We start from the raw sequence: 16,854 nt of genomic DNA, 5'->3' as shown, positions 1-16,854 counted from the left end.
AGTAAATAAAGGCTGCAAAGCCTTCATTTCACCTCTACGAAAAGCATATTTTGTGTCAAATTGAGGTGAACAGCTATTGAGGTCTCTGTAAAACTCCTCGAAAATACAGATTATGTAACACAATTCATCACAGTCTAGCAGCAGTATTTTTAAAAGTACCCACTTCCAGCACATCAAAACAGGTTGGAAATGTCTCCTTACATGTGAAAGGTTGCTTGAACATTATCCTTTGCTGATTTGGGTGGGGTGGGTGGGGTAGAAACAGAGCTACAAGCTTCCTATAAATAACTACAAACCAAAAATGAGACTGGCCACAAGGATGAAAGAATCACAGCTCCTTTATTCATAGCAAACATGGGAAGAATCTGCCATTTAATTCCAGACAAGGGATATTATCTCTGAGAGAAAAAGCATTCAAAAATCTAAATGAAAAATCTAATGCTTTTTTCATGCTGATTTATTTTTAGATTGGCAAAGTTAAACAAGATGTAAGCATGACTAGATGGAGTTCAGAAAGGGAATTGCTGTGAAGTGGGAGAGTTCTGTTTCCATGGGAGTTTGATTACAGCAGATTCCCTTGCAGTTTTGCTGCCATGCTGTTGATTCTGCAAGGCGTACTTCATAGCCAATCCGATGTCATGGACTGGCTGGATTTAGAGGAGTGGTGGGAGGCACCAGCTGGGGAACCCCCAAGGGACGAAGGCTCAAAGCCAGGAGATTGGTAGTGAGATGATGCTGAGTGCTCAGAGGGAAAAGAGGGGGCAGACTGGGTGGAGGAGGTGTTGGAAGCTGAAGAGGTGACAGGATTTAGTGAGCAGGAAAAGGCTGGGACCAAGAGCAGTCCAGAATCAGAGGCAGGAGAGGAGGGGGACCAAAGGATAGAGATGAGGAAGGCTGATGAAGAAGCTCCTGTTGTGACTAGCTCCTCTCCCCACTGATCTCCCAGAACCTGCAGAGGTCTGAAGAGGGTGGAGCAGGGACAGACAAAACATTGGAGTCTCCTATTGCTTTGGGAGGACCCAGGGGAGGGGGAGACTTAGAGAGCTGTGGGAACGTAGGGACCGTAAATCCTTGCAACATCCGTCATTGGGACAAGATCTACTGGGAAGAGTTGCTGTGATCCCAGGGCCTGAGCTGTTTAGTTTCTTTGAATAAAGAGTTAACTTCACTGACACCTTGTGAGTTATTGCTGACCTGCTCCAAATACCCACCCTGACATTCACCCAATGTCCAGTTGTGTATTATTTTATTCTCACCAAACAACAGACTTGAGAAGAACTTCTATATATGTGAATTCACATCTAAGAACATTATGTGCAAGAAAAGGTAAAATAGTGTGTTAATGTTCCTAATTTAAAATAGTTTTTCCTGGGGGAGGAGGGAGTTACTACAGGTAATGATAACTGGAGAGGAAGACATATTTGAAATGGAACTGGTTGATAATATGATATATAATGCTATAATTAAAAGAGACTGATGAAATGAATCTTAGACGGAGAAATAATGAGTCTGTTAAAATTTGATATAGCGAGAGGATCCATTTTTACATGCACTTTGACTTTTGAAAGTTTTGAGAAATTGGATGAAGAGTTGGGCCAGGTCATACATGTAAACCAGCTTCTTCTGCATCAGGAATAGGGAACCTGTGGTCCTTCAGGTGTTGTTGGATAGGATTGTAAAATAAACAAATGCCAAACCATCTTCAAGGCAGTTTGCAAGTACTGTAATCAATGACTACTGGCCATGCTGGCTGGGGCTGATGAGAGCTGGATTCCAAAGAGGGGGTGCTGAAGATGCTCCTCACCTAGGGCACCATTTGGTGTAGGACCTGTTCTGCGTTGAGTAAGTGGGTTTGCTGCCAGGCGAGTGCATGATGATTGCATCTACTTATTGTTATGATTTTGGGGTGTTAAACTGTGTGCCAGAATCCTCTAAACCCTGGTGTCTTTATGATATATAGTTTATTTACACATATACAACCTGAGATTATTATTTAATACATGAAAGCTTCCAAATGGTAAAATGATGTAAGGTGGTATTATTCATTTTTTAAAAACAAATGAGCATCATATCTCAAATGGTATCAAGCCAGCAAGTAAACAATATTTTTTGCTCCCACAGATTTGCAAGAGATTTTTGTTGTCCTCAAAAGATCACCCTCCGCAGAGAAGAAAAGAAATCATTTCTTATTCAGGTAAAGACAATCGTTTTCTGTCTGTGGGGATTTTGTTTTTGCTGGAACATTTATTTACTTCTCCTCTTATTAAGTAGTAATAATGAGACAAGCTTTTTGAAGTAGAGTCTACCCCCTAATGCTGTGCCTATTGTAATGGCAAGGTGTGAAGCAGATGAGAATTTTGCAGGCAAGACAAAAGCTCTCCAGAGGAAAGGAAATGAAAAAATGGGGGTGGTGTTGTAATATCAAAAGAAATCTTGGTCATTTCATACTTCTTTGAACATATGTCCAAACAGACGCAGAGATATCATCATGATCATAATTTATTATTATATTCAAGTCACTCAAACATTGTACTGACCACACACAGTATGAACAAATAGTAGAAGGAATATACATACATACAAAGAGAGAGAGAGCACAAACAGTAATAGCTGCTAAGGAGAGTATATGTAATAATATAGCAGAAATGTTTAAACCCGAGGATTATTTCCTGCTTTTAAAAATAGAAATAATTCAGCAATGACTAATGTCATAAAACATTTGACTGCCTAAAAAGAATCTCCCATTAAAATCACAGGGTTTATTTATTAAAAAAAAACAAGCTTTTGTTCTACTTCAAGGTACAAGCCTGTGGTCCATGCTGATCTCCTTCATCCAAGTCTCCATCTATGGATGGAGAAGGAGGTCTGCCCTCAGAGAGGGAGTTCCACTCTTGAACGTTGTCCCATTCCCCCAGCCAGCCTGCGTGGAAAGACTGGGAGGACTTGTCCGAGATAACTGGCTGCATGTGGCAGGGTAGTAAAAAGCACTCACCACCGCCACCACAACCCTCAAGTCAAGGTGCATAAAACCCTGAGCCAGCCAAGTTGAGGCAGAAAATCTCACAAGTGGCTTTCTACATCTTTGGTACATCTTTATGGCACAAAAAACCCCAAAAACCCCTAGTTGCCGAGTCAGCCATCTCACACCGCCTAATGGTAAGGTTGGCCCTGATTACAGTGGAGACTGAGGGAAGCTTTGGTTCAGTCTCATCCAAAGCTCTCCCATTTTCCTTACAAATTCCCAGAATGGGAAGACTAGAACACTTGCCTTGAGGCTGACATATTGATTTTCCTTCTCAATGGAACTAATGAGAAGGAATATTTTATATATATATATATATATATATATATATATATATATATGGGAGAAAAAGAGCCACCCCCACCTTCTGCACTGCTGGTAAAGTTGGTCTGTTGCTTGTGACTCTTATTCTTCTTTTCTATCCTGATTCACTGTTACAGATTATGAAAAATCTTAAAAAATTACTGATAAAGAGATACCCCTGCACCACATAATGCGACATTTTGTTGCAGATCCTGTACGTCCACTGCCATATATTAAATAGAGTAACAAAAAACACTTTCTCTTAGATCAGCTATCATTTGTTTTAAAGTAAATGAGTAATCTTGAGCTGGTTCAGAATACTATAAAGTTATGGGAATTTATGAAAAAGGCTTTTTATCATTTTATATACTGTTAATACTTTTATAAACTATTAATAACAAAAATAACACTGACTTGTATTTCAGGTTTGTTGTAGTAAATAAGATAACAAAGGTAAAACACTTTCAACAAGGAGCAAGTGGTATACAACTGCTTTTATTCTAAATAGGTCTTGGATTAGTATTAGAAGGAAGGCTGTTTCTTTATTCTTTTGCCCTGTATTATATAGAGCTAAAAATGGATATGTCTTATTGTAAATAAGAACACTGGGGAGTATTGTTATTGAGTAATGTATTTTTGTGTTTTTATATTGTAAATCACCCTGTGATCTTCAGCTAAAGAGCAGTATAGAAATTTAATTATTATATTTTAATTTTTTTTAAAAAAAATCATTTTGAATTTGCACTCAGGCTATTTAAATTCACGTGCTGCCCAGCTATGCACAGCTTGTTCAGATGGGAGCAGAAGTCTTCTGAACTTACACACCCTCTTTAAAAAAGTCCCACCCACCCCCACAGCATTAGGTTAAATCTTGAAATTAGAGCCATACAATTAATAATTTTAGGTGATGATGTCAGTATAAATTATTCACAAATCAAGATTGTGTCTTTAATGAGATTCTGCTGAAGGTCTGTGTGCCAAACTGTCTTATGTGTAGCCATGTGTTGCTTTTAAGTTAATGAAATCTCTCAGTTCAGAGACTCATGTAATAATAAATTTGGAATAAACATAGCAGCAGGAGGACAGGAAGGTGTGCTGGATATACAGAGGCTGCCTCCGTTCTGTCCTCTGGCTCTTAAAGTTAACGGAGCATGGTCTACTTTGGAGAACTATCTTACCCCCTTTGTGTGCAAGGCACAGTCGTTTTGACATGCCTGGACTTCAGTAAGGGGTCATTTGTCTACCTACAGAAGGAACAGGAGATGAGTATCATAGGTAGCAGATGAATCTGTCAATTTCAGTTTCTATCAGTTTCTTATTTGTCTAGTCTTAACTTCAATTCTATACATTTCTGCAATGGCTTGGGTTTCTTTTTAAGTCCCTGTGAGAATTTGTGGGCATTTTAGTGTGAATTTCTCACATTTGGGTATGCAATTTTCTCTAATGCAATGCTTTTTGTAGGTAATTTTAAATAATATATGCATTTTAACTAAGCATTTTGAGTAACACATGTATTTTTATGCACATTTCCCCCCAATATATGCATTGTTCTACACATTATTTGGTTGGACAACTGCATCACAAAATTCGTGTAACTATGAATTCTGAAGGGCAGCTAGTGCTTCAGTTCATGTTTTGTTCTGGGAAGTATGGATTAGGTAGGGTTGTTTTAAAATTTGAACCAAATTGAATTAATGATGCTATTGCATAACATGTTTTCATAAAGGCTTTATTTTGTGGCTGCTGTATATTGGAATTCACCCATAGTCTTTATTAGCTAGCAGCTGCTATAGGCTAAAAATGATCATTCAAATAAGATAATGACTCATTACCTGTTCTGTGTGGCAAGTCAATGACACACTGTGTGGACCAGTTGCTGTAAAGCAGAGCATTCCTGTGTGTAGGTGGAAGCAGTGGTGGAAACTGCATGGCAGGCTACTGTACATGGGTAACTTACTGAACAGAGCAATTGTGACATGAATGTAGTTTTAAGGAGTCTCCACGTGACAGCATTTTTGCACACAGGAGATCCTATACTGCTGTTCTGCAGAATAATTATTTGGCAGCAAGTCCCATTGGTAGGGTTGCTGTATTCCAAACAGTGCAAAGTTGTTGAGCTTTTTTGGCAAAATTGCAAAAAAAAAACCACCCCAAAAACCCCACAACATTTTTGAGTTACCTTTATGGACAATCAGCAAAAACGACACTGCAGACATTGGCTGCCATACGTCCTACCCATTAGAGTCAATGGTGCCATAACCTTCTTTATCTTTTTGCTGATAGAGACAAACATAGCTACTATTCTAGAATTTGTTCAAAAACAATCCCTGGTCTGGGACTGTAATAATTTTTATTACTATTTGTTCAAAAAATTAAATCCTAGTTATTCATGTTTCTAATATAATTCCTATAAATGTGACAAATGTATAATAAAAATTAATGCTAAGGTAGGAGCTAGCAATGGTTTGTGTAAATGCAGGTATGTTGAAAGATATGCAGCAGGCTATGTTGTATCTGAATACCTGCTGTAGCAATTAGGTCTACATACTCAAATATAAAAAAACAAAACCCCGGTTTTCTTAGGAAGCATTGGTGAGCACATCACTCTATCAGTTATTTTTGTGCAGTCTTTCAGTAAGACTTCTGTTACTCTGCTGCCAGGCAAGCCTGACATTAATTCCAAACATGGCTTTGACATTGCTGAACTCCTGAAATATTCCAGTACCAGAAAAACCCGGAGTCTGCAATAGTCCAACTTTTGAAAGAACTGCATGTTTTTGTGCTGCTTTCCATTTGCTAAATCCCCAAAGACAAAGGCCTGCGCAGTGCTCAGAATAGTGGATATAATTTCTGGCCTACTTTTCGTAATTATATAATGTATTGCACAGATTGAGTTAACATCTTGAGGAATGCAGCTTCCCATGAACAGTCACACAGAGTTCAGCTTCCTTTAGGAAGCTTCACTTGCACATACGTTACATGTGCAGAAAGAAAGGCAAGGCATTATACAGCTGATTGGTCCGAGAATCCTTATGATGAAGTAATGACTCATTTTATAATCCACATCATTTTGTTCCCCAGATCAGAGTGAGGTATAGCTGCATTTAGATATGGCAATCTACCAGGTAAAAGAGCTTTATGCCATTCATTTCTGAAAGCAGTAATGGAATTACTTCTATTACAATTCCCTTTATGTCAATGAATAATAATAACTTGCTCTATTAGGCACTGGGAGTAAATTTTGACTCAAGTTAGAATGGGTGGTCAGCCCCCTCCTGTAGTAAAGGCAGAACTAGGGGTGTACAACTCATTCAGTCACACTGGGTGCAGAGCTTCTGGGGCACTGCAGCAGGCACCACAAAAGACCAATAGAAGGTGAGAGACGTGGGGGGGGGGATGCCAGAATTTGGCATCACACAGGGTGCCACTGAAATTTAAGGTGCCATGTCTACCACTGCTTGTAGGGCTGGTATGGGACCCTTTCACCCTCCAGATGTAGCTGAAGTATAACTCCCACTACCCTTGGCCATTGGCCATGTTTGCTAGCACTGATGGGATTTGTAGTTCAGCAATATTTGGAGGGCCAAAGATTGCCACCACCACCACTACCCCACACATGCTGTAGGGTGTTGGAAAGCTTGCTTGAATAATCCATATATGTTTCCTTAAATAAGTTCCACTAGAAAAGGCCAACAAAGTGATGAGGTAAGTGGCTCCTCTTCTACCTCTTGTGTATCCCAAGTACAGAGGAGTATGTTGAAAGGACAATGAGCCTTGGGCATCTGTTGCAAAACTTAATCTTTTTCACACATAAGAGTGCACCATTGTCCCCCCACCTATAAGCATTCCACTTGTGGTTCTTGAAAACAGGAATTTTATGGGATGTAAGTATAGCCAATATTTAATTATTTGACTACAACTTCCACCATTCCCAACTATTTGACATGTTGACTGTGGCTGAGGGAAGTTGTAGCCCACAACCTCTAGAAGGTACTACATTGCCTACTCCTTTGCTAATACAAAATGATTAGATAACTGGGACAGAACCACCTCTGACCTGGACAAGACCACATCATCCAAAGGCCACAAGGAAATAGCAGGCCTTATCTTCAGGGGCAATGGGTCCCCTTGTTGATGCCATGGTGCAACTAGTGTCACCGCCAGAGGTTTTTTTAATCTAATATTTCAGTCTGAAATATCACATCCAAGTCTACATTACAGTGCTACCTTGGGTTAAGTACTTAATTCGTTCCAGAGGTCTGTTCTTAACCTGAAGCACCACTTTAGCTAATGGGGCCTCCTGCTGCCGCCATGCCGCCGGAGCACGATTTCTGTTCTCATCCTGAAGCAAAGTTCTTAACCCAAAGTACTATTTCTGGGTTAGCGGAGTCTGTAACCTGAAGTGTATGTAACCCGAGGTACCACTGTATCATTTTTAATATGGTTACATGACTTCGGATGTGCAGGAAGGAATGGGAGCAAGTCTGCCGTATGTTATCAATCTCCTTTAAAAAATATATTCAATGTGAGCTGAGCAACGGATAAGGTTGTTCTCTCTATATGCAGGCACATAATTGTTGTTTTAAAAGTACGTTTGACATTTTGTTCACCAATGTGCTCTTCCTGCATGAAAAACCAGAGCCCTCTTTGCAACAGACAGAAGCCAAAGTGGCAGGAAACAACATTCTTGAATGCTGCTCCTTGAAGCAGAAAACAGTTAAGCAGCAACCATTATGACTGAATCAAGAAGTGGCACCCCTCACCTGGAGCCTGAGGTGTGGTATCAGACTCTTCCCATCTTCTCATCTTCAGGGCATTCACATGGCTATAGTCACCATTTTGACAAAAGTAATCTCACAGCGGCTTCACTGTACAAACATCACCTAAAAGATGGTCATGTGAATTTGTAAGTGCCAATCAAGTGGTATGTTTAGGATTAGGGTCTTAATCTCTCCAAGTCTCAATTTACCCTTTTGTAAATTTCAAGGAGATCCTTGTCTTAGTTCCTCCAGAGAATTGTAAGGTTTAATTAAAGGGTGTAGGTGACTGAGCATATTGGAAGACAATTATTACTGAGCTGTACAGAACTGATCTTTTTACCTTTATAAAAAAAAGGAAATTCTCTGACTCATTTCCCCATAGGCTGAACAAGTGCGTTTAAAATGTGTGTGTGTGTGAATTCTTAAAACAGCCCCCACCCCTCCAACTTTCAAAGATTAAGCTTCAGAAGTGGCTGATTCATTTTTTACAAACAGTTTGGAGAGACTAAGAGAATGAATTATTGTACACAAGTCATTAAAAAGTCTCCTGTTATTTACAGCTTGATTGCTTGTTTTAATGAAACGTTAATAATAGTGTGATGCTTGGAAAGAGTTTCTGATGAGCTAATGGTGTGTATTTCTGGGACTCGTATGCCAAAATGATCATTTTGTGAGTGATTATTCCAAAACAAGCATCACCCCATAAGAGGTTCATGTGATACAAACCAACGACGTCAAAATACTGCTTTGTTGCTTCTGCTGAAAATACAACCCTAACGCCCTGAAAATGCAATCCAGTGGTTCATGGGACAGCATCCCAAAGGCCATAATAAGTGTTTGATCTCCTTCCATGTGGATGGAAAGAGAGAGAGAGAGAGAGAGATCCAGCGATGGATGCCTCCTCCCTGTTGCTGCAGAGACCTCCATGGTGCTTGTCCTACCATTGATGGAGATCTGATACTGGTAAGGACCAAAAAGGGATGTGTTGGGGGCAGACTGGGGGAAGGCTTCCCAGTCCCTCCTAAACAAAACTTGAAAAGGACAGAGGAGTCCATGAGCACTGCTCTGCCCTTACTGTTGTGCCCTGCTAAAGTTAGTGGGAGAAATCCCAAATGGAGAGTGGGACAGTGACTCCATGGAATTTGCTTTCCTCTGCACACAGTCTAGAAAATGTTGCCTGCAGAAGCTTAAGAAACATGTAGAAACTGCATAATCAGTGTTAAATCTGATACTAGGAATTTCAAAGAATTCAGAATATGTTAACAATATTCATTTATTTATCGTATTTTAAAAAATGAATTTTTGAGGTAATTATTTTCTCCCAAAGCTTGAGGCTGGGGATAATGTAGGAGAGAAGGATGCCACAAGGAGGCACAGTAAGATAAAATAATTGGAGATTAGGAGCTTTGAAAACCTTAATGTGAGCCAGGTTTTACACTCTGCTCCAAACCATGTGCAGTAAGGAAGAGGGGTTTTCTTTCTTTTACTATACGACAGATTTTTTAAAAAACAGATCTGCAGTTAAGGATGGATGAATTTGTCAATTTCAGTTTCACTGAGTTTTGTCAACACTTTGCAAACTTTTATTTTTTTTAAAAAAGTTTGCATGAAAATTCATATAGATTTTTCTGTGCAGTTTTCTTCCTGCATACATTTTTGCAAGCAATTTCCCCTAATATAATGCATTTTAATATGTTCTTTTAACTAATATACATGTTTTTGTGCACACTTCCCCTTAGTATGTCAGTGTGCGTGAGAAAGAGCATGTGTGCATGCAGTTTTTGGCTGGAAAATAGCATCAAGTGCAAATTTCACTGGAGAGCTACATTTCTGGTTGTATATTGCTTCAGAAAGCACAAATTAATTAAGTTCACATTTAAACATGAGCAGAACAAATTCATCCGCCATCCCTACCTGCAGCCATAGCTGCTTCTTCAGCTGCCTCTTGCTGCTTGTCAGATAGATGGCTGTAGTCTTGAAAAACATGCATTTGAATTAGCAGATGAATTATAGGCAGTTCCCAGAGGCATTCCAATATTGATGAATTCAATTTACCTCTTAACGCAGCTCTGAAAGCAAGGCAATGTTTATTCCTCTGACCAAATACTAAATGAATCCTAAATTCACATGGGCTTGTGGGATATTCTGAAAGCAGAAAGGCTTCAAGAAACACAAAGATTAAGAGTACAGCAATGTTTATGCCTAGAGGGGTGAGTGTAGAGTCAAAGGGTTTACAGTGCAATCATATGTGTGTAAAGGTAAGGTTAAGGTGAAGGACACCTGGACAGTTAAGTCCATTGATAGAAAAGATTTTTGTTTCTTAGGGCTTACTCCCAGGTAAGCGTGTGTAGGATTGTCTCGTTATTTATAGCTATTTTGAAAAAAGGAAACTACCATTCCAGTCAACACTCCAGCTCCTTTTTTGTTGCACCATATGAGATAAATTTGAAAGGAGCAGCCAGGGCTAGTTCAGCTCAGCTGTGTATTGCTACCTTAAAACAACAACAACAACCTGGCACTTTCTCCTGAACATTTAGCAACGGTGACAGGCAGAAATTCAACAGGTGCCCTGACAGATGCCACAACTGGGCTAGCCTCTCTGATACTAGATCAGATTCACAGTGAAATCAACAAAACTGGAGCAGATAGAGAGTGCAAAAGGCTAAGAGGATATTGTTTGTGAACCCTCAAGGTTCTTCTTCAGTTGGCTTGGCTATTTACTAAGGTTTTTTTTCCCAGGGAAGGGGGATTTAGGGAACCTGGAAATCATTTCCTGAGCCAATCCATGGACTTGGGAAATGGTTATCCCACTTCCAGCCCATTTGTTATCCTGCTCTGCTTACCCCTCAAGCACACTCCTCTCTTTCTCACATCTTCCCCTTCTCTTCACTGCTCTTGTCATGCAGGTTCTTCCAGGGGCTTGTGCAATGAAGTGCCCCATTTTACCTAAAACCTCCTTCCTGCACCACCTTCAAGGATGGAAGGAAAGCAGGGAAGTGTGTTTCCAAGTTGGTGGTGAGGGGACAGCTTTTGGGTTTGGGGAAAATATAAGCAAGGAAAGCAGCTGTAAATTTCTTCTCCTTGAGATTTTCATCTGAGTGGTAGACAAATGTTGGCTTGCAAACTTCTCCTCTTGGTTTTGCGAGGGGCTTTATGAGCACGGGGCAGTTTCTGAACCAAAGCCTGGCACACTTAGCTGGCATTTCTACCTCCAGGTGTTATTATACAATAGCAACAGGCTAGTTTGGCAGCTTCCTGGGACGCTGATATACAGTGAGTCAAGGTTACAACAGGGCTTCTGTTCAGGCTGCTGTTGAATCAACTGGCTTCCTTAATTGCTTCTACGCGGCTATAGCAGCAGCCTGCAGCACTCACGTTGCTCCAGATATGTTTATTGATCCTGGTGATTCAGAGGTTTCACTTCCAGGCACAAGTCAGCACATTTAACAGCTCGGCACAGCAGTTCAAGGATCAATCAGCATTTCTTCCTTCTGATCCATTTTAATTGTGATATCAAAGATGGAGTAATCCTTACTTAAGGTTAAGAAGGAGATTTAAAGCCGAGATAAAGTGATATGATAAAAGAAAGAGGTACTTTGGCATGCAGATCTGAGGGGGGAAATGAAATCTGCTAATCCCATGAATTGACCTGATATTAAGCAGCCAGCATAATGCTGGGATCAGTCTAAGCTCTTATGCCAGCAAGCAATTCAATAAATAAAAGTAACTTGCCCCTCTCAATGCTCTCACCTGGCAGCACTGGAAAACAAGAAGGCAAACTGCCTGTGCAGGACAGTGGAACTTAAGGGACGTGATTAGATTCAGCTTCACAGTCTTTGTACTCAAATGCTGGCAGTGACCCAACATGCTGCTACTTCTGGTACAAGGTAGTCTGGATATGATCTAAATCTGGGTATGTTTTGATCTGAAATCCTCAGATTGCTCTACTGCTCTAACATTTCAATGATACAGCCTGAAAGCATGATTCATGCTAGCAGCATTCCACAATACTTTGTGCTTCCCAAATCCTCTGCTTGTGCCTCTTCTTCTGCAATTTCCCCCAGGACATTTGAGCACCAATGCCATGTCCACATGGCTCTGTTGACTTTTGCAGTCAGCATGCTTTGAGTACCTACCTGAACATGAGTACAAAAAAGCATTGCAAGGGATGTCCTTACTGGAATACAATATCCCAAGTTCTGCCTAGTTTCAATGGAAGGATGTTGAATTAGAATATCTGAAAAGCCCAAATGTGCTTCTTAAATACCACTTTATTCTTAGGCTATAAGGGTCCTGGTCACCACTCCTGAGGCTGAATGGTACAGTCATATCAACTCACTAGGCTTGGCCCTAACATAGGTTTCCAATGCCAGACCTCATCTCTGCAATGTGACATCATAACAGAGTAGCTAGCAGAGCAAGTGGAGAATACCCCCTCTCCTTCCAGCTTAGTAGCATGCTCCCATACCCAATGAGGGGTCAAGGGTTCCAGGTCAAAAGGAGTGGCTTGCATGCTTATTTGGGGGTGAGGTTGTTGGGCTGAGACCGTCAGCCCCCAGTGCTTCTCTTTAACATCCTTTATACAGATGCTTGTACAGGGACACGGGTGGCGCTGTGGGTAAAAGCCTCAGCGCCTAGGGCTTGCCGATCGTCAGGTTGGCAGTTCGAATCCCCGCGGCGGGGTGTGCTCCCGCTGTTTGGTCCCAGCGCCTGCCAACCTAGCAGTTCGAAAGCACTCTCGGGTGCAAGTAGATAAATAGGGACCGCTTACTAGCGGGAAGGTAAACGGCGTTTCCGTGTGCGGCTCTGGCTCGCCAGATGCAGCTTTGTCACGCTGGCCACATGACCTGGAAGTGTCTCCGGACAGCGCTGGCCCCCGGCCTCTTAAGTGAGATGGGCGCACAACCCTAGAGTCTGTCAAGACTGGCCCGTACGGGCAGGGGTACCTTTACCTTTACCTTATATAGATGCTTGAGCCAAGAACCCACTAAGATCCGGCAGCCAAAGGTTTGCTATGGTCCTGTTTCAGATGGATATTGCAGGCTCCAGTCTCACATTCTTTCATTAGGGCTCCTTCCCCTTTTTCTTCAGATCCCTTGTATTTAAACACTTCCCTGTCATCCCCCCCCCTCTCCTTTTTGAAGTTCTAATTGATCAGAGCCATACTCCCTTATGACAAGGACCCTCTTCTTCTCCAGCTCTTGCTTCTAGATCCTATCAGGGGAGACTACAGTAGCAACCCAAGGAGTAGCTTCCCTTCCCTCATGTTGCCCTCTGGGTCATTTACCTGCTGCCTTCTCTTTTCCCCATTCTCTTTTACAATCTCACTTGCTATACATACAGCAGGTTTCTTCTTACCCAAATACACAGAAAGGGTTTCCGTGCTCTGCGACATCTGACCGCAGTGCAAAAACTCCCCTTCCACTGCCCCCCATTGCCATAAAGCAGTACAGCAGCACTACATTACCCTTGCACAGACTGAGGTTCATTTTAGTTGGCTTTTTGTTTGTTTGCAAGAAAGCTTGCCAGTAGATATTATGAATACCCTCTGAACAAACTCAACAGCAAGGGCCCAATCCTTTTCCAATGGCTTCTTTTCTGTTTGTTTTATGTGTGTGGAACCTGGCCATTTAAACATTTTATGCCATAAACAAGTCATTTTGCACCTGTGTTCAGAATATAAAGCGTAGCTCAGACCTGAGGGAGATGAGTCTTTGCCTAATGTAGAACTCTCAAAGAGAAACCCAAATACAGTTTTGCAGCAGCCTCGTTTTGCAAGGCTTTTATGTGAAGGTTCCTGCCATTGGACCAAAGAGGTTTCATGCTTGTTCAACCCTGTTATCCCATGGATACTATATCCCTTTTCTGCAGAAACATCTGTATTTGAAGTATGCCTACATATTTCCTTAAAGAAAGAAAGAAATCGAACTCATCTGGACTAGCAGTTACTAAGCTACAGAGGCCAGGCAATACTATCTGACAGTGTTTTGTAAATTATCACGAAAAACAAAAATTCACAAGTAAATTGGGTACTTAAGGAAAACCCCTAACCTTCCTCTATTAACATACATTTCAAGCCAGCCCTCCTTATGGAGCTGCGGGGAAGTGCAGGTAGAAAGTAGGGCAGAGAAGTGTGACAGAATTGAAGGCAAGAATTAAGACGGGCTTGACACAAAGGCAAGGGAGACAAAATGCCGATTCAATGAGAAGGAAACATGCAGCAGGTGTTTGGACAGCAGACAGGCAATATTAGGTGATCTTGTGTCAACCCAACAGTGAAATGAGGTCGTGCTGCACACAGCCGCTATCTGACAGAGGAGGTCAGGAGACAAGAAAGATAAAGGTGTGCAGAAAAAACAAAGGCGGGGGCACAATGGGAAGGGGTTGACTGGCACAACTGAAGTGATTGATGAAAGTGAGCGAATAGAAAAAGAGATAGAGGGAAGAGGGGAAAGGCGGGTGTGGGGGAGGAAATGCATTCATTTCGTTTCTCCCAAAAACGATTTTCTCCCCGGGAAAGATGATCTCCAAATCTGAGTGCTCTGAAATGCTTTTTGAATGGAGGTGAGGTCCTAACCCTGACGAAGAATGTCAGGATCATTGCATTTATGAAAATCAAAGCACAAGCATCAGCTTGAGGGGCCCAGCCAGTCCTGACATGGAAAGATGTAGGCAAGGCAGGGCATGACAGAAACATTTTCCCTTCATGGCTTAGGAAAGGTCAGATTCAGATCTACTAAGACAGACAGAAAAGCTTATCAGCCAATTAGAGATTGTTGTTGTTTTACTTCATGGAGAATAGCACTTTGAACCAAGTATTTGATTTATGATTAAAATGATGTGATATCTCACCTCACCAAGAAACTCACGTTATTAAAAGCAGTGGCTTGATTAATAGATGCATGTATGTTTTAACTGTGTTTTCAGCTGGTGCAGGAAAAAAATTGCCATACAGCTTCCCCCCCCCTAACTATTCCTCAGTTCAGTGTGATGTCGGGGTGGATTTAGGGTTCTATGAGCACTGTGCATGCCCTGGGTGCTGAGGCAAGGGGGCACTGTCTCAAAGCCCAGTAAGCAAGGTACCTGGCTTTGGGAAGGAGGTGTCAGGCTCTGACACGCTCCTGGAGTCCTCCTGCCTCCTCCCCAAAGCCTAGTTTGCACTTTCTCAGCTTTGGGAAGGAGGTAAGAGGGCTCTAGAACCCTGCTGGAGCCCTCACACCTCCTATCTAAAGCTGGGCACCTTCCCAACTTTGGGAAGGCAACGCAAGAGCTGGGGGAGGCATCAAATTTTGGCCCTGCACAGAGGGCGCCAGAGTACCCAAGTTCGCCACTGGTGAAGTGACTTGTCCCACAAGCAGAACATGAATGCAATAGCACTCTTCGACTTGTGATCCCCATGCAAGCAGTTGGTGGGGTAGCACAAGCAGGGCGACACTGCTCACCTGCTTTCTGAGCACCAAGCATCACTGCCGGTTCCTGATAGAGAGTAGTGGTGTGTTGCAGTGTGGTTAATCCAATGCTCTGGTTGCTGTACACACCCTATGTCTTGCTTGCCATGCCTCACCCCACCCTCTCTCAAAAACTGGCAATGTTGCCCCCCCCCCCCGGCCATCCCACTGACTGCTATTGCTTGAAGTGGGGAGGTGAGCGGACAATATATAGTCCTCCAGTTTCTGGATAGGCTGTCAAGATGCAGTCCTGGAGGCCTTACACAGCTGTGTAGAAGTGGGAATCTAGGGGGCAAAACAGCTTTTCTCACCCTTTTAGCCCTGTGGAATGATGAGCTACATCCTGGTTGCAGAAAAGGAAAGCTCATGTATAAGCGCTCTCACTTTTCCTCTTCTTTTTGGCTGAACTTCTGCTTTCTAATGCATGGAGCAGCTGTGGCAGGAAAGGATGGGAGGAAATGAACATTTTGTTTTGATCTGCAAACACCCATAGGTGGTACGGAGCATTTGGGACTGACTGACTGTGACAGAAATTGGACAGCTGGCAAGGCATGTTCTGTAATTGGATGGACACAGGTGTCTGTTTTCTTAAAGCAGAGCTAACTTCCCTGCCTTTCCCCAGACAACCCAAGATACCTTTTCAAAAACAAACAGGCACACCATCTGCCAGTCATGACACAGGAAGCCTAGAAGCCAGAAATGCTTCCCAGCAAGGTTGGAGAAATACAATACTTTTGTAAAAAGAGAACCAAAAGTGGTTTGAGATGCCACCTATCTTTTAAAAAAGCTGTTCATCTATTGCCCCTTGCTGAACAATGCTTTCAGCTTCTGAAGCAATGCAAGAACCTGCCAGACCTGATGGGGAGATGCGAGAGTGAGGAAGGGCTGCAGCCCAACATCTGAGCGCATGCTTTGCATGCAGAATGTCCCAGGTTCAATCCTTGGCATAACCAGGCGCAGCTGGGAAAGACCTTTGCCTGAAACCCTAGATAGCCACTGATATTCAGGGCCAACAGTCCTGGGCTAGATGAACTTAATAGTCAGACTCATCATAAGGCAGCTTCCTATGGAAAAGAGGAAAGCACCATGGACAGCAGTCCTTATTTTGAACCTCCTCCTGCCTTCAACCTAAAATTGAAAAATTAAGATGGAGCAAGAAATAACAGATTATTCAGAATCTGTAGTTAATTTAGCCTCTTTCTCTTTTGCTTCTGGTCTCCAATTTTTCACTAGAACACAATCCTCTTCAGGTGTCTACAAACACCCATCGATAATCATGGCGATGCCCTCCCCATGTCTCTCCAGAGTTCCAGTCCGTGGG

The 16,854-nt window shown here is 42.1% G+C and overlaps 1 protein-coding gene across 1 annotated transcript in view; it reads left to right on the top strand.

Annotated features, from left to right (window-relative positions):
* The window catches only part of LOC310677166 ((E2-independent) E3 ubiquitin-conjugating enzyme FATS), a 125,978-nt gene that overhangs the window by 9,604 nt on the left and 99,520 nt on the right, over positions 1-16,854 (top strand). Inside the window, exon 3 of the mRNA XM_083439621.1 lies at positions 2,122-2,194. Within this exon, the coding sequence (XP_083295747.1) occupies positions 2,122-2,194 (73 nt within the window). The remainder of the gene's footprint in view (positions 1-2,121; positions 2,195-16,854) is intronic.

The sequence above is a fragment of the Podarcis tiliguerta genome, assembly GCF_965153285.1.
Source record: "Podarcis tiliguerta genome assembly, chromosome: 5".
Classification (NCBI taxonomy): Eukaryota; Metazoa; Chordata; class Lepidosauria; order Squamata; family Lacertidae; genus Podarcis; species Podarcis tiliguerta.
Note: the sequence above shows the minus strand (reverse complement) of the source record. Positions and strands in the feature narration are given on the sequence as shown.